At 35.6% G+C, this 26,512-nt stretch overlaps 1 protein-coding gene across 1 annotated transcript; it reads right to left on the minus strand.

Annotated features, from left to right (window-relative positions):
• Positions 1-803: 803 nt before the first annotated feature.
• LOC141844659 (DNA polymerase epsilon catalytic subunit A-like) lies at positions 804-2,143 on the minus strand. The gene is made up of 2 exons (XM_074732663.1): positions 1,398-2,143; positions 804-1,174 (listed from the first exon to the last, which is right to left on the minus strand). Exons 1-2 carry the CDS (start codon positions 1,888-1,890, stop codon positions 1,104-1,106), a joined length of 564 nt encoding a protein of 187 aa, XP_074588764.1. The 5' UTR covers positions 1,891-2,143; the 3' UTR covers positions 804-1,103.
• Positions 2,144-26,512: the final 24,369 nt, after the last annotated feature.

The following is a 26,512-nucleotide window of genomic DNA, read 5'->3' on the forward strand; positions in this document are numbered from 1 at the left end:
TATTGTTAGTCTAATACAAAAGAAATAGACCTTCTATAGGAAAAACAAATTAGTTTTTAAGATACTTATCTGGTATTGATATATCATCCTTTTGTAGCAACTCAATTTTTTTTTCCCAGGACATCTCTCCAGCAAATTGATGGATACAATACAGAGAGACATCCTTTCTTCCTCTTGCAATTGGAAGCAATGCAATCCATATCATGTCAATTGGAAGCATTTATGTCAACCTAGGTTCCTTCTCATGTCACAACAAATGTGTGACCTAGTTTTGCTAATTCGTTACATATAAGAACAACCATTCCAGATTTATCCACTCAACATATACAGTTGGCCCTCAACGTATATAGGAAGAATTTTTTTGTTTAGTATAAATGTCATGATTAGTGGATTAAGCATTGCAAGGAAGAGAAAAAACTAGAAGAAAATAAGGTTTCAAAAAGAATATGTAGCCAGAATATACACAGTAGAGTTGATACGAGGAACACAGAAATATGCAGTTAATATTGTAAATGTTAAAAAAAATATTTATATTACTAAAAGTGACCAACATATATACAATAAAGTATATTTATCAACACGTCCAATTAATACTTCCAAATAAAAAATAATATATGCCAATCACAAAATGTGAAACACATGAAATATTGAATGTTAATTAAGATAATCATGTGTAGTATCAATTATTATCGATCAAAAATGCAAAATAGATATATATGGGTAATATTGATATAATAAATCTAAAATGTTGATTATTTGCAACATTTGTATTTAAGCTTAGTAAGTTGCTTCAAATGGACAAATTTAAAGTTTTTGAACTGCACATGTAAAGCACATATGCAATATACAGTAATATGCAGCTGCTCGTTGTCCCGTTTAAAATTCAACAGAAGAGTCAACCATATTCACATAAAAAACACATTGATTTTTAAATGCTGATCACATAGAAACAAGATAGCAGATTACCTGCGCCTTTTCTTTTCTTTTCTTTCTTCATTTCAAGCCAAGCCTGATAGTTAGTTGCCTTGTTCACAATGTCAATTGAACAATTTTCAACAAAGAGATCTTGCTTCTCGATCGATATTAGAAAATAGATGCCTTGATCAACGATTGTCCGAATGCTCATGGTCAGAAGATATTTTACACCATTTGCGTAGATAGAATTTAGCAATCCCTGAAAACAGATGAATTGCACAATCAATTGTCCATTTAAACTAAACATAATTTCTACCTAACATTATCATAGTACAAGAAGGAATCATCTAGATCATTAATCTTCCAAAAACTCTGCAATGGTATCACAGTACTCTTTGCAATGATACCACACACTACAAAATGATACCACCAAGCACTATGCCATACTATTATGTGAAGATAAGAAAAGGAAAAGAAATCACCTGGTTCTGTTTCAAATATTGCAACAGGTATTGCACGCTCACTTACTGGAGAACCCTGTGGTTCCCGGGCAACTATGTATTGGCAATGAAGTCCTTTGTCTTTTACCATTTCATCTCCCAGAAAATCAGCAAGCCTTCTTGCAGTAGTTACTGCCAATGATTTTTGCTCCCCATAGTTGACCAAAGACTTGCTCATCGTGCTCGACTCTGATATGTAATCAAGAAGCTCACTGTCGGCAATATCAATGCCTTGATTATCTAATAGATCTAACCAACTGTCTGCAACAGACGCAACAGCTGCATAACATTCTTCTAAGGTTGAACCATCCAGAAATTTATCAAAAACTTCTGCCTGGAAAGCCTTGACAAGCTTCAGCTCACCTCTGCGTTTGATCTCAAAGCCTTTAAGCTCAGCAAGAGAGCCATCATGATTAAAAACTGCATATCTTTTCTTGATTAATATCCCTTTTGCTTTTGAAGCAGGAAGTATCATTGCCCAAATCGGGAGGGAGAGGGGAAGGCAACGGTTGGGCAGAGGGTTGCTGGCAGGACGACGAACGGCGCGGTGGTGGCGTCAAGCAGAGGAGGAGATCGCGGGGAAGGAAGAGGAGAAGCGACAGGGATCGCGAGTTAGGGCAGTCGCGATTCGTGGTTTTAAAACAGAAATTCGTAACGGGTTTAGGTTATCTGGTTTTAACAATCTTTTAGTCTTTTAATAGCATACATCCATGCGCGTTGTTAATAATATTTTTTTAATTCCTTTTAACAGCGTGCATCTATGCACGCTGTCAATAATATTTTTTTAACCCCTTTTAACAGCATATATCATGCACGCTGTCAATAGTACATTTTTAACGGTATATATTGAATACACGCTGTAAATACCTACAAATATTATTTAATATTCACAGCGTATGATTTTTGCACGCCGTGAAAAATGGTATTCGCAGCGCATTATTATTTGTGCGCTGTTAATTGTAAAATATGAAATATTATCCGCAACGCACTTGATTAGGCGCGCCGTAAAAACTATTATATACAACACACTATAATTGTGCGTCGTTGATGACGTGCTGCGGAATGTCAAATTTATTGTAGTGTATCTACTTCATTTTGCATGATTTATTTTCGGTGAGCCTAAACCTTTTCATTTATCAAACAAATAGTTTTCTCTAGTAATGTGTCTCATTTTTTTTTTCATTCACAAATTCTGTTTCTGGAAATCGCAGTTAACACAGTTCCAAAAATCTAGTATGACACATAATATCTTCAGAGGAGATTTCCATTAAGGAACCAGAGCATGTTTGTTCATCCTGTGTTTTACATGTATGCCAAGTTGATTTGAAAATATTATTGCATTGCAGTTCATCTCATTGAGTTTCTTAACTCACTTGTGATGTATTTTTCATGATAACTTCTTTGTCTTGAAAATAATTTTCTATTTTCATTTCCTGGAACTTGCTGTTGAATGCATCCTTTCATAGGCAGCATAACACAAGCTGCATCATAAACATCATTTAAAACCTCATTTTGTCACCAAAAATCAACACTTTAGAAAAATATTTCACCTCCATATGCCAAGCACATGAAAATTCTTTTCATTCTAAAAAATTCTTTTCATTGGATTCGTGCAGGCCGCAAAAAGACTGAAAATGATCTACAATTGAAAAGGAGCAATTTCTCCACACCTTGCTAACTGGTAGGACTTTCTTTAGCACATCATGTAACATAGGTTAATGGGAAGACGAAGAAAATTAAACATTGTTAATCATAGTAAAGATCTAAATCCAAAGAATGTTTCACAAAACAATGAAGAATCTCGGACTACTCTGAATTCTACCTCAAATCAAGTCCAATCAAGTCATAATGAAGGAACACATTGTGGTTCAATTTCTATAGAACATGTCATACATAAATCTGTTCAATCTCACTCTGTTGCATCTGACACAGAAGCTCTTGAAGAAGGTATATATATTGCTATAATTTTTATTCAGTTATGTATATATATATTGTCTCATACTTATGTCTCTTTTTTTAATTAGTTGTGGCACCACCTAAAGCAACTAGAGGCCCTACCAAAATGTTAGATGTGTGGGACATGGATCCTGAGGATTTTATAAGAGTTAAGTTAGATGAACTTGGTCGATCTATTGGTGAAGAAGCAAAGACTCTTACTCGATTCATTGGAAGTGTAGTGCGAAGGCCCCAATATGCTCCAATCAACTATACAAGTTGGAAATCAATATCAAAGAATAACAAAGAGGAGATGCTTAAACTAATAGAGGTTCCATGATTGCTATTTTTCTTTTACCTATGCATTCATAATTTATATTATGATTAAATTTATATTCATATTTTTGGTTTAACATTTTTTATTGTTTAGGGTAAATTTGAGTTCGTCCCTCCTATAAATGATGCTATAAGGAAGATGTTGAAATCCGAGATGAATGACAAATGGAGACAATGGAAGCATGATTTAAATAGAGCATTTGACCTCAGTAAGACAGAAGAAGAAATTACTTCTACATTACTTGATGATCGAGTTGATCCAGATCAATACCGTGCTTTAGTTCATCATTGATTTTCAGAAGAAGGGCAAGTAAGTTGTTTTACATATATATGTATTTTATATAACATTATACACATATGTGACATTTCCTCCTTATGAATTCTTGTTTTGTATAGAAAATAAGTGGAACTAATAAGCAAAATCATGCTAAGCTTGAAGATACCCATTGTATGGGTACAAAAAGTCTTCCAGTAGTGATTGATGAGAACGTTTATTTGCATTCATTGTTATTGAATTATATATTTTTATGTGAAATTCATAATTTATTTGGTTTTAGAAAAAGAAAAACAAAGGAGTGTTGTCTGAACGTCATGTGGTATATATTGACACTCGAACTCGTAAGAATGGAACAATTGTCAATGACAAAGCTGTTGGTGTTATTGTAAGATTTCATTATATATGTTTTACCTGAACGTCTGTAATTATTTTGTTGATTTTTAATTTGTTGTATATATGTCACACTCTTACAATTATGACTTCTTTTTATATAAATGGTGTTTCAGGATGAAATTAAAAAGCACGTACCTGAGGGTGAGACATCGCAAGCATCTCAAAGTAAACAAGGTTCCACATTTTGGAAGGATGACTTGCTTGTAAAAGTACAAGGACCTGAAAATGAAAAGAGAGGATGTGTACGCTGTTTGGGCAAGATTCCACCCGCAAAAAAGTCAAAAGTCATCTCAACAGATTTGCGTGAAGAAGTTATGCAGATTAAGGGGTGACAAATGTTGACAAATATGCTGAAATTGCTACAAAGTCGTTTGCCAGAAGAAGATGAAACTTTTGACTTTTTTACGGGATGTTTTGAATCTTGCCCAAACAGCGTACACATCTTCTTCACGCAAATCTACGTCTGTAGATGATGAAACTTTTGACTTTTTTGCGGGTGGAATCTTTTTTCATTTTCAGGTCCTTGTACTTTTACAAGCAAGTCATCCTTCCAAAATGTGGAACCTTGTTTACTTTGCGATGCTTGCGATGTCTCACCCTCAGGTACGTGCTTTTTAATTTCATCCTGAAACACCATTTATATAAAAAGAAGTCATAATTATAAGAGTGTGACATATATACAATAAATTAAAAATCAACAAAATAATTACAGACGTTCAGGTAAAACATATATAATGAAATCTTATAATAACACCAACAGCTTTGTCATTGACAATTGTTCCATTCTTACGAGTTCGAGTATCAATATATACCACATGACGTTCAAACAACACTCCTTTGTTTTTCTTTTTCTAAAACCAAATAAATTATGAGTTTCACATAAAAATATATAATTCAATAACAATGAATGCAAATAAACCTTCTCATCAATCACTACTGGAAGACTTTTTGTACCCATACAATGGGTATCTTCAAGCTTAGCATGATTTTGCTTATTAGTTCCACTTATTTTCTATACAAAACAAGAATTCATAAGGAGGAAATGTCACATATGTGTATAATGTTATATAAAATACATATATATGTAAAACAACTTACTTGCCCTTCTTCTGAAAATCAATGATGAACTAAAGCACGGTATTGACCTGGATCAACTCGATCATCAAGTAATGTAGAAGTAATTTCTTCTTCTGTCTTACTGAGGTCAAATGCTCTCTTTAAATCATGCTTCCATTGTCTCCATTTGTCATTCATCTCGGATTTCAACATCTTCCTTATAGCATCATTTATAGGAGGGGCGAACTCAAATTTACCCTAAACAATAAAAAATGTTAAACCAAAAATATGAATATAAATTTAATCATAATATAAATTATGAATGCATAGGTAAAAGAAAAATAGCAATCATGGAACCTCTATTAGTTTAAGCATCTCCTCTTTGTTATTCTTTGGCATTGATTTCCAACTTGTATAGTTGATTGGAGCATATTGGGGCCTTCGCACTACACTTCCAATGAATCGAGTAAGAGTCTTTGCTTCTTCACCAATAGGTCGACCAAGTTCATCTAACTTAACTCTTATAAAATCCTCAGGATCCATGTCCCACACATCTAACATTTTGGTAGGGCCTCTAGTTGCTTTAGGTGGTGTCACAACTAATTAAAAAAAGAGACATAAATATGATATATATATATATATATACATAACTGAATAAAAATTATAGCAATATATATACCTTCTTCAAAAGCTTCTGTGTCAGATGCAACAGAGTGAGACTGAACAGATTCATGTATGACATGTTCTATAGAAATTGAACCACAATGTGTTCCTTCATTATGACTTGATTGGACTTGATTTGAGGTAGAATTCAGAGTAGTCCGAGATTCTTCATTGTTTTGTGAAACATTCTTTGGATTCAGATCTTTACTATGATTAACAATGTTTAATTTTCTTCGTCTTCCCATTGACCTATGTTACATGATGTGCTAAAGAAAGTCCTACCAGTTAGCAAGGTGTGGAGAAATTGCTCCTTTTCAATTGCAGATTGTTTTCAATCTTTTTGCGGCCTGCACGAATCCAATGAAAAGAATTTTTTAGAATGAAAAGAATTTTCATGTGCTTGGCATATGGAGGTGAAATATTTTTCTAAAGTGTTGATTTTTGGTGACAAAATGAGGTTTTAAATGATGTTTATGATGCAGCTTGTGTTATGCTGCCTATGAAAGGATGCATTCAACAACAAGTTCCAGGAAATGAAAATAGAAAACTATTTTCAAGACAAAGAAGTTATCAAGAAAAATACATCACAAGTGAGTCAAGAAACTCAATGAGATGAACTACAATGCAATAACTTTTCAAATCAACCTGGCATACATGTAAAACACAGGATGAACAAACATGCTATGGTTCCTTAATGAAAATCTCCTCTGAAGATATTATGTGTCATACTAGATTTTTGGGACTGTGTTAACTGCGGTTTCCAGAAACAGAATTTGTGAATGAAAAAAAAATGAGGCACATTACTAGAGAAAACTATTTGTTTGATGAATGAAAAGGTTTAGGCTCACCAAAAATAAATCATGCAAAATGAAGTAGATAACTTAGGCAATTTCCCATTAAATATGAGAGTGAATTAATTGAAGTCAATGTCAGATATAAAGGTAGAACATAGTACAATACCAAATCTGAAACAAATTGGAAACCCCGAGTTTGCTTTCCATCATCATAGACAGTCATAGGTTCCTTTCGAAGTGCCTATAAAATATAAATATTGAATTCACTACACCATGATATTAATTTGTCCTCACAACAACTGATTTTGTCTACTTAACAACTAAAAAAAAAAGAAAGATATTATATTAAGGTAATTGTGTCTGCATTTTGTTCTCTAAAAGAAAAAGGGAACATAATTGCAAGCAAAGATACCTGAGCATAATAATTAAACAGAAAGTACAATATCCTTAAGTCATAATAATTAACTGACATAATAGAAGTTGTGAGAAAAGAATAGATGAATCTACATGTTTGAGAAGGTTAAAACATTGTCGTATCTCAAAAGGCCAACATAGAATAACCAAATTTTAGTGCAGTTCGGTCTAGTTAGCCTTGTCTCTACCCCAGATAAATATTGTGAACAAAATGTCAAGCTCTTCGATCTGGATCGAGCACATGACCGATCCCAAATCAAAATTTCATATTTGAGGAATCGAGGGTTAGATTGATCGCAAGATGAATGGATCGATCGCGCTCACCTGGGCGACGAGCGCCTCCTTGTCGCGGCTGAGCACGTCGTAGTCGAGCCGAGCCAGCGCGGAGGGCGGCGTAGTCCTCGCTCCAGCTGCTTGGTCTTCGACCGCGCGCGGTGGATCTGAAACCACACCGCCACCTGCCGCGGCTGGAGGCCGAGCTCCTCGGCCAGACTCAACTTTCGCTCCGACTCCAGCTTATTCTCCACCTCGAAGGTCTTCTCCAGCGCCCGCACCTGCTCCACGCTCAGCTGGCGCTTCTTCTTCCCCAGCCCTACCTCCGCCGCAGTCGCCGCTGTCTCCACCGCCTCGGTGAGCTTCGGTGGAAACCCAAAAAAAAAATAGCGAAACTCGGAAGTCGTTTAGGGTTTTATTTAGGATTTTAATGAATTTCAATAATATAAATTTATAATAATTTAATAAATTTCTTTTTAAATTTTATATTTTATAAACAGATTATTTTTTATTTAAAAATATTTTAAACATATTTATAGATAAATATAATTCTATATTTACTAATCCGTATTTATTCTTATTTATAAAAATTTATTTATAAACTTCGATTCTAAATTATTTTAAATTTCATTTTAAAATTTTATATATATATTATTATTTTTAAATAATAATATATATTATTTTTAAATCTAAAATAAATTTTATTTCCATTTAAAATATATGTCACTAATTTATATAAATTTGAAATGGATTATTTTCTATCTTAAATTTTGATTAAATTTTAAATAAATTTTATGACAAAAATTATACGGGGTCAAATTCTATTTCTAATCTGTATTTATTTTTGTTTATATAAATTTATTCATAATTTTGTCTCAAATTCATTTCAAATTTTATCTCAATTTTTTTTCAAATATTATATTTTATTAAAGTGGAACTGATTAGAAATTTTGTGGCAAAATCTGTTACTAATTTATTTAAATCTGAAATAGATTTTAATTCCGTCTCAAAAATCTATTTCTGAAGTCTGTTTTCTTATAGTGTTTATGTTATGATTTAATTTTTCATTAATAAAATTTATCATCATAAATAATTTAATATGATACTTTAATATTTAAAATAATTTATTTTGATAAATATCATTAAAAATTATTTATAATAATAGTGAAACTTATAGTGATAGTAAATTATAAGTATATGTATATGCTACTTATACCCACAGTAAAAAAAACTTATAATGACAGTAAAATATAGGTGTAGGTATAAATATCTAATAGCCACAGTATTGATATCTGTTCCTATAACTTATAGTGACAATGTCATATATCTATAGCTATATGTTACCTTTACCTACAGTTTATATATGCGTAGCTAAAACTTACCGTGGGTATATGACAATTTTCTTGTAGTGACTTCAACTTTAAAATCTTTAAAAGCTTGTATTGCTTGTGATTTTTCTTTGAAAAACTTAATCCATACCTTCCTTGTGAAGTCATCTATGAAAGTAATGAAGAACTTGCTCCCACCAAGTGATTCTGTTGTCATATATCCATAGAGGTCAGAATGAACAAGCTCTAATGGCCTTTTTGCTCTTCGAGATGCTTGTTGTGGGAACAGATCTCTGTGTTGCTGTCCAAGTTGACATGCTTCACAAACTTCTTCAACTTGATAGATCTTTGGCAGTCCTCTAACTATTTCTTTTGTTGATAACAACTTTAAACTTCCATAATTCAAATGTCCATACCTATCATGCCACAACTTTGAAATCTTTTTATCAACAACAGCAAAACAAGATAAATTTGTGGTTTCAAGTTTGAGAGGAAATAAGTTGTTAGAAGTCACACCAATCTTTGCAATAACCTGATTGTCTTTTGATATAGTGCAAGCATTATGATGCATATGCAGATCATACCCTTTCTTCATAAGATGACCAACACTAAGTTGCTTTTTAAATCCGGAACAAAATAAACGTTAGACATTTTCTCAATATTTTCATATTTAGTTTTAAAACAAATATAACCAATTGCTTCAATTTTGTGAGTACTAGCATCACCAATCATCACTTCATCATAATCAATTTTAGATAAACTAAAAAATAGATTTTTGTTACCTATCATGTGTTTGCTAGCCCCATTGTCTACGTACCACATTTCATGAATTTTGTTGTCATGGGAAGCAAGCAACAAAGTTTCTTCATTTTTACTTTGATGAATAAAGCCACTTTCAGTTTTCTTGTCATCTTCTTGCTTAAACCAACAATCTACAGCTTTATGTCTAGGCTTGTGACAATAGCTACATTTGATACAACCATGTTTCTTATCATCTGGTTGTTTGTTGATCATACATGAAACCCTAGACCCAACCAAACCCTAATTTCTTAGGGTTGGCCGAATCATCTTAGAGTCCCTTTAGATTCTCAACCTAAATCATAAAACCCTAATACATTATATCATCATAAGAGAACATCAAGTGATATTTAAAACCATTAGCTAGATTTAAAACACCACTTGAGCCCCTAACTAGGCTTGGCCGAAACTTAAGAACTTGAAACCCTAGGTTAGGCTTAACCTCATGACACCCTATGTCATGTTAAAGTTCATCTAATATTTTAAGCCATTTCTTAAGTTCAAAAACAACACCTAAGCCTTGGTTTCATTGTTGGCCGAAACCCTAATCTCCATGAAACCCTTGATTAGCTTTAGATCTAACCACATGAAACCTTAAACCATGATAAGAATTCATCACATAGCAATTGCAACCATAGTTAAGTTTGTAACATAACCTAACTCCCTTATACATGACTTAGCCGAAACTTTAAAAACAAGTAACATGAATTAGATCTAATCATATGAACCCTAAAACATAATAAAATATCACATAACTCATGCAAACCATTTCCATGTTAAAGCATAACTTAAAGCCCTAAGTCTTCTTGTATGGCCGAACCCTACACATCATGAAACCTAGGTTTTTAAACCACATGAAACCTTGAACTATCAAAGGGAAATAAACAAGCAATATTTGCAACACATGGCTAGATAAAAACATAACTTAAAAGCCCTATCTTCCTTATCTAGCCGAAACCTAAGCATCATGAAATCCTAAGTTTTAACCACATGGAAAACAACCAAATTTATTCTTATACATCATCATAGGTCATATGGAAACATAGCTTATTCAAAAACATGTCTTAAAAACCCTAAAATCAAGCATGGCCGAAACTTTAAGCAAGCAAAAACATGGATTTTATCATAGGTTTTTCCAATAACATAAAGCCAAAACATAAATCCCATGAGCACATCTTTAAGCAATTATGTTGCAAGGTGAGGGGAGTCTTACCTAGGTCTTTAGAAAAGTTTATACCCTAAAGAAGAGAGAAGATGAAGCCTTGAAATCTCCTTGGTTCTTTTCCTTGTTCTCCCTAGATCCTCCAAACCTTCCTAGATCCCTTTCCCTTGCCTTGTGAGCTTTGTTGATGGAGGTAGCTTCCAAGAAGCTCTCGGCCAAAGGAAGAACAAGAGAGGAAGAGGGTGGTTTTTGGTGAAGAGAAGCAAGGGAAATGAATTTCGGTGAGAGGAGAGGGTTAAAAGGAGAGTGGGGAAGGGAGTTACAACTTCACTTTGCAACTCCTCCCTTAAATTCCCTTAAATCATGAAGTAAAGGCAACAAGGTATCTCTTCACTTGTCCATGTGCCCCTTCATGTACCTTTAACCTTGAGTAGCATGTCCTCTATCATTTTCATAACAAAAACTTGCTAGACCTTGTGGTTACCCCATGCTTCTCCTAGGCTTGCCATTTCCTTGAGGTCCAAGGTTCAATCCTTGGCACCTCCATTCTTTTTCTTTTTATTTTAGGCAAAGCCCACATAAGATAATCCCATTTATGTTATCAATTCCTTAAGGCCCATTTTCATTTCTTTTTGTCATTGGCTAGCCCATATAAGAGAAAAGCCCATTATGAAAACCTTAAGCCCATAGAACCCATTTAGTATTTCTACTAAATTTTTCTCTAAGCTATCATTCATTAATATCAAAGAATTATTGAAGGAAAATTGCGGGTGTTATAGATTGGCTTGGGGTTTATGGGTGAGATGGATAAGTTTAGGACTTCAGTTTCACATCAATGCTAGGTGATATCCCTAATCCATGTTTGTTCCCTTACTCTCAATGTTCACCACCTTGTAGGAATTCTAACCAAAATTCCAACTCGACCTCGTCAGGCTTTGTTGGCATTTGACCTTGAAGTCCTATGTTGTGACCCTCTAGTATAATGGTGCGCCAGAAAGTCCAGTTTAAGGCTTTCCTCCTATCACAAGGCGCCCCGGTGTACGATCCAATGCCTACCCTCTGTCACAGAGTACCCTGTTAAAGACCTTGTCCCAGTGGCCATCAACCATTAGATATCCCTTATGGGAGTTTACCACTATGTAGGAATCACCTCGGAAGGTCCGGTTAAGACTCTCCTCCTGTCACGAGGCGTCCCGGGTATACGATCCTAGGATCTCCCTACAAAGTAATCTACCCCTCATAATCCTGTATATGTGCTCACACAAACATTTCATCAAACACATTCAAGGCACATAGTACATGAAACAAGTGTACACATTTCATTGAATAGGGAAAATCACATAAACTAGTTCTTACATCACCATCATCACATAGATGTTCATCCTACATTCTAAACTCAAGGATCTACTCCATTACAAGATGGTTACAATAAGTATGCATAATAAACATCATCCACCAAAGAGGGGAAGACTTATCTTTGAAGCATGAGCATCCTCTTGAAGATCTTCTTGCTCCGGTGTAGGATGGATCAGTGGAGATGAATGGCGAGGTGGACCGGCGAAGGATGGAGCGTTTAGGGCCTCCCCTAGAGAGGGAGAGGCGCCGCTGCCAAGCCAAGACCAAGGGTTTTGGAGAATGACCCAAGATAACCTAAGATTGGGTTTGTTTCCACCTTTTATACTCACCCAAAATTGCCCAGATTGTCCCTGGTTTACAAGGCTCCGCCTCAATGGGTTTTTCACCAAGTAAATCCGATTTTCTTCAATTAGACCCTGAACCAAAGTTGTAGAGCTTTAAATTATCTTCAATTTGGGTGGTGAACGAACCCATAACTCCATCTGAGCCGAAAGTTATGTTGGTTCGAAGTTTGGTCTGCAGTTTGGACAGAGCAGCCAGCGCGGCGGCGGTCAAGAGGCACGGCCGTGCCATTTAGCACGGCCTAGAGCAGTCATCTTTCTGTACACCCTAAAGCAAAGTTGTAGATATTGAAGTTAGATCCATTTTGAGGGGTGGCACGGCCTGTGGTTCAATCGGAGATGAAAGTTATGCCCGTTTTATTTTAAATCTACAGAACTATCCAGAATGTTAGGTAGACACGCCCCAGTACGCTCCCGTCACACGGCCGTGCCTAGGAGGCACGGCCATGTGCAGCCGCTGCTCTGTTGGGCAGGCATGGTCGTGCCTTTGAGGCACGGCCTGGTGAGGGCGCGCTTCTGTTGCCAGGCACGGTCTCACAAGGTCGCGGCTCTGTTGGGAGGCACGGCCGTGCCTGTGAGGCACGGCCATGTCCTGGCTGCTGCTGGATCAGGCTGAAGAAGTGGGCACGGCCGTGCCTGATAGGCACGACCCCTTCTGTCGTCGCTCTGTTGGAGGGACACGGCCGTGTCTAGGCCGTGGGTATGTGAGGCACGGCCGTGACTAACCCGTGACAGCGAGCACGGCCAGTGCGAGCCTCTTTTTTCCACTATTTGTTCCACCATCAATAATGCATCGTTTTGGCTCTAAATCACATCCTGTTAAGCAAAATATACAAAAAGCATATCTCCGAGCAAAAGAGTACAAATATCCAATTGTAAAAGAATAAGGAGTGACAAAGTGTAGTATATGCAATGAAATATAAGTAGATGAGCGTTAAAACAAGGCTAAATATCATATATGATCTACGCTCATCAAAAAGCAGAACAGAATGAAAAAAAATAAACAGAGTTTCAGAAATTGTTACAAAGAGATAGGAGTGTACCAAAAGCATTGATAAGGTGATAAATTCGTGTGAAATTTGATGAAATTCAAGCACTTATTGGACAACAAGTTGGGAATATAATCAGATTTGTTGATGGCAGAAAGAAAAGAAAAGAAATAGAAAAGAAAAAAATCCAGAAAATCAGAAAAAAATAGAATTCTGTTTTGAATTTTTTTATGTTGTTTTGAGAATTGTTTGAGCTACTGATATGCACTCTAATTGCAGGAAAATTGTAGTATGATGAGCATTAGTAATCATTTTTCATGAAGGAAAAAGAATGGATAAAAACAGTGAGAAAATGGAGAGAACAAAGAAAGTATCATTTTGATTTTTAATGGTTTTTGGTTTTAATGTGCCATTGATACATTGAGATTATGGTTTCATGTGCAGTGAATTTTGATGGCTGATGATTGATTGCTATTTATTAGCTCTTTTGAAAATTAAATGTGAAGGAATTGGGCTTGTTTTAAAAAGGAAAACGAAAGGATGGCACATATGTGGCAACATTGAAGCAAAGTGGAGAAGGAAAGAGGAGAATGTATCAAGGAGAAGTATTATATGGATTTATATCAGATTTGTTTCATGGAATTGAAGAACAAACAAAAACAAATATGTTACAAAAGAAAGGAAATAGAAAAGAGGGCAAGAAATCATTGATTAGCATTTAATTGTATCCATGTTTACCACTACATTTGAATTTCCTTTAAGCATTTTGTTTTAAACTTTTCTTTCTTAAAAATTATTCATTTCATTGATATCAGTTCATAATTTCCTATTGTCTTCAATAATCCTTAATAGGTGTGGATACCAATCAAGAATGCTAGTGGAGAGTAGAAAACAAGCAAGCCTATGGAAGTGCATGAAACTTAAGTTGCTTGAGTGAGCCCTACTTTACTTGAACATGAATTAGAATTAGGGTGAGAGCCACTGATTTATCTATTGAAAACAACCTTGTGAGACTGAGTGTAGTGCATTTATCTTGATTAGTCATGAAGGATGAAACTTGCTAGGTGGTTAACCAAGTACAAGAGTTTAGTTTATGGACTTTAGCTTTTGAGATTCTACAACTTTAGGTAATTCTCTTTCAATTGTTTCTAATTATGATTGAGGATGATCTAGGGGGGTACGATGGTAGGAGTTTTTCTTAGTTTTATTATTTTGGCTTGAGCGGGACGCACAAGACTAAGTGTGGGGGAATTTGATGAGCTAGAATTTTACGGTATTTTGTTGATTCATTTTGGGTTTTAGTGTGGATAATTAAATGTTTAATCAACATAATTGGATTGTATTTATGGTATGTGATATAATTGGATGATTGATATAATTTCTGTGATTTTGATGGTTAATTTGGTATTAATTGATTTTAATTTTTGTAGGACTCGAATGGAATCATGATTCGAGCCAATTGGGATCAAATCAAGCCAAGATTGATCAAACCTATTGAACCAAACTTTATGATCAAGATTTAAGTTGAATGGGTCGAACCGAAGTCGAATTGGAGCTGAATTGGGCTTGATTTGGAGCTGAACCGGCGCTAAACCACAAATAAACCCGGCTCAGTACAATGATTTCAAATCCAAGTTATAACGAGAAAGATCACTGTAGCATTTGTCACGGACACTGTAGATAGCTTCGTTATCGCCATTTCTTCCCCTGTTTTCAATCTCGCGCAGCGATCCTTAGTTCATTTCCTTTCAAATTTGATTTCCAGATCTCTAAGGAAGATCACGAGTAATGTTCAACTATCATTTCGAAGGAAGATCTGCTAGATGAGGGTTTCTTCAGCTGATTTGCCTATGACGCGACTTCTTGATACGGATCTGGAATTCAAGAGAATCGGAGAAATCTGGAGAAATTGAAGGGGTTCTTTAAGTTATCTGAGTTATTTCTGAGATAAAATCACAAACAATCCAGTTCGGTTTCAAGGATTAGCATCAAATCAAGTTTCAAGATGGATCGGCTCTGTTCTGTGTTTCTGCTGAGGGTTTCGGTGTCGCATCAGATCTGATTCGATTCAAAGGTTTCTGAGCTAAGCTTAGTGATATTCTAGTGGGATTTCTGATGATTTTATCAGAACGTGTGTGACGGCAAGTTGGAGATGGATTTGGAAGGGAAGGAAATGAGTTTGTTTTGTTATTTCTGTTTCAGTAACTGATTTCATTTCAATTCTGATTTTTATTGATAAACAGATCTGTTAAAGTTTCATCGAGTTCATTTTCATTTGGTTAATTCATCTGTTAAAGATTAATTGCATTCCCTAATTCTTAGGTTTACAAATTTACTCGTTTCAGCATAGGGTACTGTTACGTATCAGGGATCTTGAATCAGAATTGAGTTTACAGTTTCTGATTTGTGTAAATTCTGAAATTCTGTATCAGACTTGTTTAGAAGCTTAATCATGTGTATATTGAATTCATGAATCATGTGTTGAATTCTGATTTCCCGCAATTGATTTGAATTTTATGGGAAAGTGATTGATTCCATTGTAATGAAGGGTTCATTATATTTGAATTCATTAGATTAAATCTGCACTTGTGATGTTTTAGAATTTAGCACTGTTTCGTATCAGTGTTGGAGTTCTAGAATCAAATTGTGTCATGTTTAGCTAAAGAATTGGTGTTGTTGCTAGTTAAATACATTTGCTAGTTGGATTACATTGCCTTAGCCTAGTTTCATTTCTTTCTTTGTCTCATGAATTGCATTTTCTTTAACTGTTGATTTCATTGCCTTGTTAAACTTTTATGCTTGCACTTAGGTCCATAGCCATTTATTTCATGAATTGCATTTATGCTTGCATTCTATTTCATTTACTGATTTTAAATTTATATTTTATTTGAAAAACACCAAACCCCCATTTTTATAGAAAAACCCAAAAAAAAGAACGACATCTTAGCTTGATTCATACAAATCTTCTACTTGTCCTTGGAAATTATGACTCGTGACCCCTATATTACATTTGTTTTGTGAGCTAAGGGTTTTCGATTATAAATTCTAATGTTGGGATGTATACCAGAATCCTAGCTATCTATGTAAATAAACATTCTGAAATAAGAATCACATTTGGTCAATGTTTGCATTTAGTTTTTATGCAAGTGTCCATTTAATCTATATTGTAGATAAACATGGTGTGCGGAGTCACACACAGAAGACCATGTTATCAGTTCCTTATAGATTATAAACAGTGTTCACAACCAAGATGAATTGGACAAACCATTGGATTGGTTGTAGTGTAATTTGGTCTTAGTCTGTCTTGACTATAGAATTACACTAGTACACTCAGTGTGTATTGAGCAGGACCATCTGAGGATTGTTCGATTTATACTGACTATATAATCGAACTAAACCTCTGTTGCTATGAATGTACATGCTCTTAATCCCTATATAATAACAAGCACATGTACTTAGTATATACTTCCTTGATTCATCAAAGGGTGAGATTTAGAGCGATAGATCAAAAGGCCCGATGAGTTGGGAAGTAGTATTATGTACATGGTGTGTTGTTGATTATAGAAGGAAACTGTGTCCTATAATCTAGGCTGATGATGTCCCCTTGAGGAGCTCATAAAGGATTATCATGTAAACCCTGCAGGTGGACTCAGATCCGCATGATAACAAAGGATGAGTGGTACTACTCTCGGAATCAGAAGTTAATTAAATTCGAGTTGTCAGTAACTCATTTAATTAACGGACATACGATATCTTAAACACAGGGAGATTAATGTACTTATAGTAAGAAGGAGCCCATACTATAATATGGGATTGGTGCGGTAGTGCAATAATAACTCTCTAGTGGAATGAGTTATTATTGATGGGCTTGAAGTTGGGTGTTCAGGGAGAACACAGGAAGCCCAAGTCCATCAGGAGGCCAAAACCAATTTCTCCTCTAGGTCCCTGCTGTAGCCTCTGGATAAAACCTCGTATCCACCTAAGAAAATTATATGAAATTTCGGATAGGAAATTTTAAGAATTTCTGAAATTATTTTTTTGGAGAAAAATTTTGTTAAGAAATTCTGATTAAAATTTTCGTTACGAAATTATTAATTTTCTTCCGCAGAGAAAATTAATTATGATTTTTCTAATCAAATCTGGATGAGATTTGATTTGATTAGAATCATAATTTTATTTCTTTGCAGACAAAATTAATTATGAATTTTCTAATCAAATCTGGATGAGATTTGATTTGATTAGAATCATAATTTTATCTCTTCCGCAGACAAAATTGGTTATGATTTTTCTAATCAAATCTGGATAAGAAGATTTGATTTGATTATAATCATACCAAATTTTGTGAGATGACATAACTATATAAAGAGGGGTTTAGGGGAGGCAAAAGAACACACAACAAAAGGTTTCTCCTCCCCTCTAGGGCCGGCCAAGGAGAATCAAAGCAAATTTTTTTCTTGCCTTCCGCCGCCCACCCTCCTTCTTCTCTTCTCTTCTTTTGTGGCCGGCAATCCAAGCCCTCCCTTCCTTTAGGGCCGGCGGCCAACAACAAGAAGGAGGAGAAGAGAAAACTAGAAGGAAGAAGAGCTTGCTTCATTGCTTGCATTCTTGCCATCGGAGAGAAGAGACTTGGTGGAATCATCTCGAAGGATCGTTGTCCACACAACGTTCGAGAAGAGGAGAGGATATACAGCAGAAGATCGAGAGGTCTTCAACTCCTTCTAGACATCCCGTTAAGAAGAGGTATAATTTAATGTTTCCGCTATAATTAAATTATTCCTTTTATCTCGGATCCTGTAAACCAAACACAAGAGCCCAATGATCTAAATGCGTTGATCAAACCTTGGTTTGATTAACTATGAGGGCAACTTGAAATCGTTTCCAGAAAATTTTTGTTCTGCAAGAATTCACCGGAACGGTTTTTCAAGACTTTCCCATCAATGGTATCAGAGCATTGGTTAGGGCTCTGTGTGTTTGGTTTCAGTTTTTACATGCACTTTTATAAAATTAGGCAAAATAATAGTAGGATGTGCAGTAGAATAACTCTTTGGTTGCAGGCATCCTAGGTTCCAACTATTATGGCCTAGAAAATTTTATGATGTGATGTGTGTGTTTGGATCCCTCGGGTTTGTCGAGGTTGTATTTTGTTGTAATAATTTAAGCACAGCGGGACGCTGTATAGATTTATTTTACTGTTCGATCTAGAATTTTTGTAAACTCCTTTGTGGAGTATAGGATCGAAAAGATGTAAAATTTTTCTATAATTGTTGCGACTTCTTCTTGCGTGGTGAGAACCGGATGCGCAGCGGAACAAGGAAGACGCGACTACGTCAAAGGGAGGCTTCTTGAAGAACGGCGGATATTGAAAAAGGCCATAATAGTTGGAAAATTATTTTTCCATATTTTTATTGCTTATTCTTTATGCTATTTTTATTATATCCCTTATGTTTATGTAATTGCATATTATTTCTTTTATGCATAGTGTAACGCCCGCCCTTACATAGGCCTTGACGGACGCTACAGTTTGTTTTCATTCATTCATACTAATACCACATACGAAAATCCCAAAACTTTACAGCGGAAAAACATAAAATATATAACATGACAGGGATTTCATATATGATAAATAAAAACATAATATGCATGTAATGTCTAGATATTAGGTTCTAATTAAACAACTTAGCAGATCAGTTTTTTTTAAACCAAAACATTCAACATAAACAATCCAGACAATCAACATGCAAATATAAGATTTCATATTGCCAGGAACTCTGTCACGTCACTACCACACACATCACAGTCAGCCCTTTCCTGCTGCCTCCCATTGCTTAGTGACTTCTGTTTGGCTCTGCAACATAAGAAAGAAAACTATAAGCACAAGGCTTAGTAAGCTCCTTTCCTACTCACCAAAAACCAATCGTCACTTCAAGCATAACATTTACATCATATGATAAACACATAAGCATAAAAGCACATTATCATTGCATAAAGCACATAAACATTCCTTCACCTTAACATTGAAATCATATGCATATAAAATGATGAAAATGCCTTTGAAAACTTATTATCATAATAGATAAACATAATCATCATCATCATTATTTGGGGTCCCCGGCTTGTACCCATTCATTCTTTGCGCGCCTTCCTTCAAGTAAGTACGAGATAGCTAGTCTCGACTACTTGGTAACTAGGTCTTCTGTCTTTCGACCTAGGGGCGTTCTTAGGTGCCCATCCCTTGGATCCCTTTCAGGTTCCGGTACAAGCCTTTCATTAAAGTAAATTAATGTACATGCTTTCATTTCCTTTTTATCATGAATGTTCCTTATCATTTCATCATCCATTTAACATGGTGAACATTCAGACATCATTTCATGTAGCATGATATAACATAACATGATCTCATTTCATAACCTTGGCATGAGATAAACATACATCATGGATAACATTATTGAAACCCTAATTTGACCTAAACCCTAACCTTTCCTTAGGGTTAGTCAAAACTTATAGGTTTCCTTTCCTTAGGATCTTGCAAGTTCTTACTACTTGAAACTTAAACAAGTTTAATCATAGTTATCCATTTCATGGTTGATCATATACGAAACCCTAGACCCAACCAAAACCCTAATTTCTTAAGGTTGGCCGAATCATCTTAGAGTTCCTTTAGATTCTCAACTCAATCATAACCCTAATCCATTATATCATTATAAAAGAACATCAAGTGATATTTAAAACCATTAGCTAGATTTTTATACACCACTTGAGCTCCCTACAAGGCTTGGCCGAAACCTCATGGGCTTGAAACCCTAGGTTAGGCTTAACCTCATGACACCCTAAGTCATGTTAAAGTTTCTCTAACATTTGAAGCCATTTATTAGGTTTAGAACATCACCTAGGTTCCTTGTTTCATGGTTGGCCGAAACCTATCTCAACATGAAACCCTTGATTAGCTTTAAATCTAACCTCATGAAACCTTAAATCATGTTAAGAATCCATTACATAGCATTTGCAACCATAATTAAGTTTGAACCCTAACCTAACTCTCTTACACATGATCTGGCCGAAACTTTAAAGGCAAATAGCATGGAATAGATCCAACCATATGAGCCCCAAAACCATGTTAAAGCATCACATAACATGTACAACCATTAGGTTAAAAGCATAACTTAAAAACCCTAGGTTTTCCTTACATGGCCGAAACCCTAATTTAGCATGGAACTCTAGATTTATCCACATGGAAAAACCTAAACCCTCATAACACATCATCATGATTCTTTTGCAAACATAGCATGGTCAAAAACATCACTTTGAAACCCTAAACATGCCATAGCCGAAACTCTAAAAGTTTACAACATGAAACCCTAACTTTAACCACATGAAAACAACCAAGTTTATTCTTAAACATCATCATGAATCATATGTAACATAGCTTCTTCAAAAACATGTTTTTAGAAACCCTAACATCAACATGGCCGAAACTTTAAAAACAAGGTTTCTCATGCTCTTTCAACAACAACATATAAAACATTAGAAATTCATGGAAAACTTCATCATAGCTATTATGTTGCAAGGTGAGGAGAGTCTTACTCTTGGTTCCTTAGAGAATTTTAGACCCTAGAGAACTACAAAAATATAGGCATTTTGCGACGAATTTGGCGACGAAAAAATCAAAAATTTTCGTCGCCAAATTTTTTTACAACGAAATTTGCGACGAATTTTTTTTCGTTGCAAATGGCGCGTCGCAACTCTCGGCGACGAAAAATTATAAATTCGTTGCAAATTTGGCGACGAAAATATCTTTCGTCGCCAAATTCGTCGCCAATTTGGGGACGAAAATCAGAATTCGTCGCTAAATTTGGGGACGAAAATCAGAATTCGTTACAAATTTGGCGACGAAAATATTTTCGTCCCCAAATTCGTCACCAATTTGGGGACGAAAATCAGAATTCGTCGCCAAATTTTGGGACGAAAATCAGAATTCGTCGCCAAATTTACGGACGAAAATCAGAATTCGTCGCCAAATTTTGGGACGAAAATCAGAATTCATCGCCAAATTTGGGGACGAAAATCAGAATTTGTCGCCAATTTGGGGACGAAAATAAAAATTCGTCGCCAAATTTTGGGACGAAAATCAGAATTCATCGCCAATTTGGGGACGAAAATCAGAATTAATTTGGCGACGAAAAACTAAAATTTGTCGCCAATTGGCGACGAAAAACTACTTTTCGTCGCCAATTGGCGACGAATTTTAGTTTTTCATCGCCAAATTACGATATAAAGTGTTTTTCGATATATTTGCAACGAATTCATGATTCGTCACAAAATTCGTCGCTAAATTAAAAAAAAAATCATAGTTTCAATTTATTTCTTCAAAATATGGATCCTGTTTACATATACAAACATTCCAAATTATAAACATCACATAATTCACATCCTATCATATCCTATATTACAATTACTCACATATCAACATTTAAACACATTCTAATTATCATAACAATCCATAACATCATATATACAATAAACAAAAAGTATCCAAAGTATCTAACATAACAAAAGTATCCATAACAACATAACAATTACTCCCAAGTATCAAACAATTCATAACATCATCCAAACATAACATCCATTCATAATAAAGTATCAAAATGATAAGAAACAAAAAGTATCACCGTCCACGGCATCGGCCTCGGATAATACTTTCTGCATCACTTTCTTCTTCATCGTAGTTTTTTTTTCTTTTTCTACATAAGAAAACAAAAATATTATAACTTTATTTTGTACAAGTATAAAATGTAAAAACTTACTTCTTAGCCATCCTTGGTTTCATCAACCCTGTTCAAAATAAAAGTACAATATTAATCTATAAAAAATAAAATATTTATAAATTAAAAAAATTAAAGCAATACTAATTATGAAAAAAATTAATTAATACACAACTTGCCCTACCACATTTATTGCAATCTAAATAGCAACATTAGCACAATAAAAATATTATGTATTCTACCAAAAATCTAATACCAACCATAACATTTCTAAGCATATGAGGTAGAAACTATCTTTGATAAGCATCAAGAAAATTAACCTAGGAAAATTTTTTTAACATGAAAATTAACCTATACAAGGAAAAATTAACCTTCGAATAAAAGTGCATGCCTAAAATCCAAGGAGAACATCTCTGTTAAGTAAACATTGATTGAATTTGTAAATATTACTTACCGACATAAAACAAAAATATAAAAGTTTTTACTTTTTGAAAATTTTTCGTAAACCTCTTGCAAGAGCTTTATCATATACATTATTGAAACCTTTGTGGAAATCTTCATCTGCAATTACTAAGTTAAAAGGATTACACAACGATACTGCTCCAGAAAGAAGGCAATTTTGAGATTTCTGTGATCAGAGAAAGTGACTTCATATTTTAGTGATTTTTCCATGGATCTTATTACAGAGGCTATTTTTAATAATCATAATAATAACAACAATATTATACAATATTAATAATAATTTTTAAAAAACTCATGAACAATGATTATTGACAACTAACAAGAGCTCATACCTGACCAAGATAGCGAACAAGGATATTTGCACCAAGAGACCAGCCAATAGAATACAACTTTGATTTAGGATAACAAGTTGAAACATGAGTAACAACCTGATGAATATCTTCTGTAAAAGAAGCCGAATAAAACTGCAATGTATTCAAGAATCAATGTGATCAATATGACAATACATACTACTTGATATGTAGGAAAGATAGTGGCAGTTCTAAGTTCATTGTTGAGGCAATAGTATACCAAAGCCATGACAATAGCAAGGATTATGGAGGATCAATTGAAATGGTAGCAGTAAAACATGACCTAAACTGGTACCATAAGGTCAATGACTACACAAGTCAAGGGACAGGCAGCGCCGCCCGACGTCCGGCGATGTCCCTCCAACGGCGTCAGCGGCGAAAAACACAGAAGAAAAGAGGAAAAAGGAAGGAGGAAGGTTACCACATGAGGAGGAAAGCTTTCGGAGAGATCTCAGCGACAAATCAGGGAGATCCGGCGAGGGAGAACTTCGGCGAGGGATAGATCCGGCGAAATCAGCGAGATCCGGCGGCGAGGGAGAGCTACGGTGAGGGAGAGAACCAGCGAGGAAGAACTCCGGCGAGGAAGAGAGCTCCGGCGAGGGAAAGATCAGGCGAGGGAGAGAGGGAGAGATCCGGCGAGCGAGATTCGGCGAGAGAGACTTCGGCAGCAGAAACTTCGCGTGGGAGAAGAAAAGGAAAGTTTGGATCTAGGGTTTAATTAAGTTTTTTGCGACGAAAACTGATTCGTCGCCAAATTGGCGACGAACAGCTTATTCGTCGCCAATTTGGCGACGAATTTGCATATTCGTCGCCAATTTGGCGACGAATACAATGTTCGTCGCCAACTTAGCGTGGAATTAGGAAAAAATTGTTCGACTGTAGGGTTTTTGCGACAAAACACAGTTCGTCGCCAAATTCTTCGCCAATTGGCGACGAATACGATGTTCGTCGCCAACTTAGCGTGGAATGAGAAAAATTATTCGGCTGTAGGGTTTTTTCCGACAAAACATAGTTCGTCGCAAAATTCGTCGCCAATTAGCGACGAACAACGAGTTTCGTCGCCAATTTGGCGACGAATTCTCCGTTCGTCGCAAAATTTCATCCCTATAATTCAATTTTTTAAATTATAATTTAGCGACCGAATCGGAGTTCAGTCGCTAATTTAGCGACCGAATCGGAGTTCGGTCGCTAATTTAGCGATCGACTGGAATTCGGTCGCTAATTTAGCGATCGAACCGGCGTTCGGTCGCTAAATTATAGCATCCCTAACTGCCAAATTGGGACGAATCTAGAATTCGTCCCTAATTTTTACGACGAATTATAGATTTGTCCCTAAATTTGTCCCAAAATTAGGGACGAATCTAGAATTCGTCCCAAAATTTCGCAACGAATTCTGGATTCGTCCCTAATTTTGGGATGAATCCAGCATTTATTGCCAAATTGGCGACGAACAATCAAATTCGTCGCCAAAATTGGTGACGAATATGATTGTTCGTCGCCAATTTGGCGACGAACCTGATTTTCGTCGCCAAATTGGCGATGAACAATCATATTCGTCGTCGATTTGGCGACGAACAAGATTTTCATCGCCAATTTGGCAACGAAAATCAGGTTCGTCGCCAAATTGCGACTAATTTAGCGACGATTTATTTTTTTTGCAATGAACTCTGCAACGAATTGATTGAGTTTCTAAATTAGCGACTAATATTGGATTCGTCGCAAAATTTGTTGCAGATTAGCAACGAAATATGGATTTGTCCCAAATTTCGTTGCTAATTGGTGACGAAATATTTTCGTCCCAAAAGTTCGTCGCAAAATACCTATTTTTTTGTAGTGAGAGAAGAGAAGATGAAGCCCTTAATCCTTCCTTGTTTCCCCTAGATTCTCCTAGCCCTCCTAGATCCCTTCCCTTGCTTTCTTAGCTTGGTTGATGGTGAAATCTTCCAAGAAGCTCTCGGCCAAGATGAACAAGAGAGGAAGAGAGGTTTGCTTCGGTGAGAAAAGTGGAGGAAAAAGAGTGAATTCGGTGAGGAAGGGATTAAAAGGAAGAGTGGGGAAGGGAGTTACACTTCCCTCTTGAAACTCCTCCATGAACTTCCTTTAATCATGAAGTAAAGGCTAACAAAGTGTCTCTTCACTTGTTCATGTGTCCTTTCATGTGCTTTCAACCTTAAGTAGAAATTCCCCTATCATTTTCATAAGAAAAACTTGCTAGACCAAGTGGTTACCCATGCTTCTCCTAGGCTTTCCATTTCCTTGAGGTCCAAGGATCAATCCTTGGCTCCTCCATTCTTTTTCTTTTTATTTTAGGCAAAGCCCACATGAGATAAGCCCATTTAACTTATCCATTACTTAAGACCCAATTTCATTTCTTTTTGTCATTAGCTAGCCCATATAAGAGAAAAACCCATTATGAAAAACATTAAACCATAGAGCCCATTAGGAAAAATCCTACTAATGGCCTATCAAAGGTAGAAACCTATTTAACATCAAGGCCCATTTAGTATTTCTACTAAATTTTCTCTAAGCTATCATTCATTAATATCAAGGAATTATTGAAGGAAAATTGCGGGTATTACAGTTGGCTCGAGTGAGACCTAAGTTAACCAAGTGATCAGATTGCATAGGTTTCAAATTCACTTTAGTGTAATCGATGGGTGAATCGATTAACCAAAGGTTAGTTAGTTAGTCGACCTGATGATCGATTACAGAGCATTCTGTAAGAATTTGGAAAACCGACAGAACACACCATAATCGATTGGGTAATCGATTATGTCCAATGGTAATCGATCTGTTGATCGACTACACGCTTTAACGAGAATGGAATTAGCGATCGGTAATCAATCACCTGATCGATTACCATGTCTTAATCGATCAGCGGATCGATTAAGCTATGTGTTAATCGATCACTGCTTAGTCTTGATCGATTACACGGTTTACAGAGAAATAAATTGTGACGTTTAATCGATGGTCTGATCGATTAAGCCTTTTTCTGATCGTGTTCAGGGCTTCTGCCCATTTCTGATTCTGCTCATTTCTGTTTCTGATACTCTGATACTGGTTTTGCTAATACACCTATGAGTTTGCAGATGAAGTTTGAACTCGAATGAAGAACAGGGAGAGTCAAGGTTTGGCTTTGTATTGTGGCAGTTTATCGCACTTGATTTTCAGGTAAAAAGACAGCGGAGACTGAGCTGCAACAGGAGGATAATAAGTGTGCTGAGAGGAGCGTGGAATAACTTATCTATTAGATTTTTGCACCGTTACTCCTCGTCACATAACGTAGTCGTCACTCGCACTCCTCAATGTTAACCTTCGTCGTAAATTTTTACATCAATAAATTTTTATAAAAATATATATATAAAGTAAATTTTTATAAAATATATATAAAAATATTGATTTATCTTTTAT

The sequence above is a fragment of the Curcuma longa genome, chromosome 14 (assembly GCF_044706935.1).
Source record: "Curcuma longa cultivar G26 ecotype Majalengka, Jawa Barat chromosome 14, ITB_CL_G26_1.1, whole genome shotgun sequence".
In the NCBI taxonomy this organism is placed as follows: Eukaryota; Viridiplantae; Streptophyta; class Magnoliopsida; order Zingiberales; family Zingiberaceae; genus Curcuma; species Curcuma longa.

What these genes read in the sequence shown, in the direction of transcription:
- LOC141844659 (XM_074732663.1), bottom strand. Translation starts at nt 1,890, where the DNA reads ATGATACTTCCTGCTTCAAAAGCAAAAGGGATATTAATCAAGAAAAGA. An exon ending in AATATTTGAAACAGAACCAG is followed by an intron (nt 1,175 to 1,397) that starts GTGATTTCTTTT and finishes ATCTGTTTTCAG; the next exon opens with GGATTGCTAAATTCTATCTA.